Source organism: Prenolepis imparis, unplaced genomic scaffold (assembly GCF_030444845.1).
Source record: "Prenolepis imparis isolate NDT839.2.m4 unplaced genomic scaffold, iyPreImpa1.0 SCAF_3, whole genome shotgun sequence".
NCBI classification, from domain to species: domain Eukaryota; kingdom Metazoa; phylum Arthropoda; class Insecta; order Hymenoptera; family Formicidae; genus Prenolepis; species Prenolepis imparis.
The window spans coordinates 5,864,805-5,867,720 of NW_028141161.1; the positions used below are offsets into that span (position 1 = coordinate 5,864,805).

General features: G+C 37.1%; 2 protein-coding genes across 2 annotated transcripts; one reads left to right on the forward strand and one right to left on the reverse strand.

The window, feature by feature from the left end:
* Positions 1 to 80: 80 nt before the first annotated feature.
* Positions 81 to 889, forward strand: LOC145933808 (tubulin-folding cofactor B-like). The gene is given in 4 exon segments (XM_083033803.1): positions 81 to 211; positions 293 to 484; positions 611 to 683; positions 772 to 889. Coding segments are annotated over 4 exon segments (426 nt in total). The 5' UTR covers positions 81 to 168.
* Positions 890 to 918: 29 nt separating this feature from the next.
* LOC145933802 (pleiotropic regulator 1-like) lies at positions 919 to 2,639 on the reverse strand. The gene is made up of 3 exons (XM_083033794.1): positions 2,334 to 2,639; positions 1,258 to 2,057; positions 919 to 1,056 (listed from the first exon to the last, which is right to left on the reverse strand). The coding sequence occupies exons 1-3, from the start codon at positions 2,562 to 2,564 to the stop codon at positions 1,017 to 1,019; spliced, it is 1,071 nt and encodes a 356-aa protein (XP_082889920.1). The 5' UTR covers positions 2,565 to 2,639; the 3' UTR covers positions 919 to 1,016.
* Positions 2,640 to 2,916: the final 277 nt, after the last annotated feature.

Below are 2,916 nucleotides of genomic sequence, written 5' to 3' on the forward strand. Positions count from 1 at the left end.
AAGCAGTGGTATCAACGCAGAGTACTTATTCTTCTTCAGATATAAGCAGTGGTATCAACGCAGAGTACTCTTCTGTAGTGGACGAGAAGTTATCGATGACCTGCAATATTATTATTCTTTATAACTTTTTATTAATAAAATACGAGTACAGAAGACTTGAATAATGTAATGAAGTTTGAGATATCTGAAGAAGAATATGCTAAGAAGACAGGTACAAACTTTTGCAACTTATTTTGTATACAAAATTGTGACAAATGATAAGCTCCTATTTATACTTGAATATGTAATACAGATACTGTTAAGGCGTTTCTGGAGAAGAATAAGTTAGGGAAATATAATGAGGAAGAAATGAAGAAGAAAATAGAGGAAAAGAAACAGGAAGAAGAAGCGGAGGAACGTTTAGCCAGTTTATGTAAAATTGGAGATCGCTGCGAAGTATCTGTTCCAAATCAACCAAAAAGAAGAGCTACTATCTTATACATTGGTTAGTAGAATCTTAGTACATTTACACTCGTACTTTTACACATTCCATGAAAAATATATTTTTATCTGTTTAAATGTGATATTTTCGTCGTATGACATTTTTTTAAATTACTTATTTTATTATTAGGTAAAACTGAATTTAAAGAAGGCTAGTGGATTGGCATTAAATATGATGAACCTCTGGGCAAGAATGATGGAAGGTAAATGTATAATTTAATACCACTCTCTTCATTGTGATATCACAATAATAATTTTCTTATTGTGTCTTGCTTTTTATATTCTCGACAGTGTTGGTGGTAAAAGATATTTCTAATGTCCACCAAAATATGGAGGATTCGTGAAGCCGACGCACCTGAAGGTCGGAGATTTTCCCGAAGAAGATTTCGACTTGAATGAAGAGCTTTAAAACACCCAGCATTATTCCACTGAATATCTTTTGAATTCTCAAAATGGAAACAATATTATATAAAATAAGCTTTTTTAAATTAAATAGTGCTCATAAATTTAAGATCCTCAGTATTTCCTTCGTTTTATTATGTCTGGTCGCCAATCAATGGGATGTGTCTTTTCAGTCTGAAAATAGATAATAGATAAGATATACAATGTTAAAAAAGAATAATTAGATATCACCATAGATGATTATTAGATCGCAAGTGTACAATATAATTATTTATTATACAATATAATTATACAATATAATTAAAGAAAAAAATATATTATACAATATAATTAAAGAAAAAGATAAATTATACAATATAATTAAAGAAAATTTACACCGCAGTATCGTCTTCCTTATATACTTTTATAGTCTTATCAGCCTCCGTTGTAATCATGCGAGTGCTCGACATGTCAAACGTAATGCTGAATATTCCAGCCTCGCTGTCCATCGAGCCAGGTTGAACCGGTGCTTGGAGTCGCTGGAAATTGTATCCGGTTCTCCAGTCCCAAAGATGCATGGTGCCATTATCGGCGCCGGATACCAAGACCCCATCGGCATTTACAGCCAGACAATTGACTATAGCGTTGTGACCGGATAAGTTTTGAATGAACTTCCCCTCCGGACATTTCCACTGTTTGATATTGTCCGGTGATGCCGAGGCGAACATGTACAAAGACGGATGAAATGCCAGAGCTCGAACGCTCTTCTTGTGATTCGTCAGGGTCGCCCGGGACTTTCCGGCTGCCAAGTCCCATAAACGTATCGTACAGTCGTGGCTGCCGGTGACGATTTGCGGTTCAGCGGATTGGCAGATCACACTGGCCACTGTGTTGGTATGCCCGACCAGCGTATGGACGTTCGCCTTCGTACGCATATCCCATACTCTTCCCGTAGAATCTCGTCCAGCTGTTACGAGAACGTCCACGGTGGGATGCAACGCCATGGAATATACGGCCGACAAATGCCCGTGATAATGTCTGATCACTTTGTTGTACTCGAGATCCCAGCATTTAACTTGACTGTCCTCGCCGCAGGAGAACAAATAAGGATGTCTTTGAGAGAAGGCAAGACCGCGTACACTGCTTATGTGACCGGTTAAGGAAACCTTCAGTTTTCCACTTGCAAGGTCCCATATCTAAAAAAAAAAGAAAAAAATTATTATTCTTGCAAATGTTCTATGTTCTGAGAAATGTAAATAAATTAGAATAAAATCAAAATAAAGTAAAATATGGCCAGGCGCAGCAATTAAGGCGCGAAAATTTTATTGTAATTCTAAAATTATTGCAAATATAAAATTATCAATATGAATAATGTACCTTTTTTGAGCAATCTTTAATGCAATTAAAAATTAACAAATAATTTAATACAAGTAATCAAAAATTTAACAAATTAGAATAAATATTTTACCCACTTTGATTACTCTGTCAGCTGAACCAGTGGCAAACCATTCGTTTCCAGGTTCGATAGCGCAACTTCTCACCCATCCGAGATGACCGCTAATAACTCTGTACAATTTCCAAGGTGCGTGCCACTTGGGTTTGGCCATCGAAGGTGTTTTCTTTTGGGGCACTGTTAGTGCACTGCTACCTGTATTACCTGATCCACCTGTTGCTGCCGCAACTATTACTGTGTCTCCTTGCATTATATTATAAAGAACAACCGCCGAAGTTATGCGGTGAAACGTGCCGTATCGCTATAGTCAATGACGAAGTACTATTAAAGACCGGTGGTCTTACGGGAGTTAGTGTGACTGGAAAATGAGCGCTGTGTACTAGCGCCCTCTCAGTAATATCACAGTATATACAGTAGCGCAACTCTCTCAATTTCTTGATACATAAAATGGAGTACGCATGCGCGAAATCAGCGAGTATATTCAGTACCGCCATCTGAACTTTTCTCTCACTCTTTCTTTTGGTTTTCTCTCTCTGATTCATACTGAGGGATCGTGTAGCTGAGGTATGGTTAGGTGAGAGATTTGAAAGAGAAAAAATAAT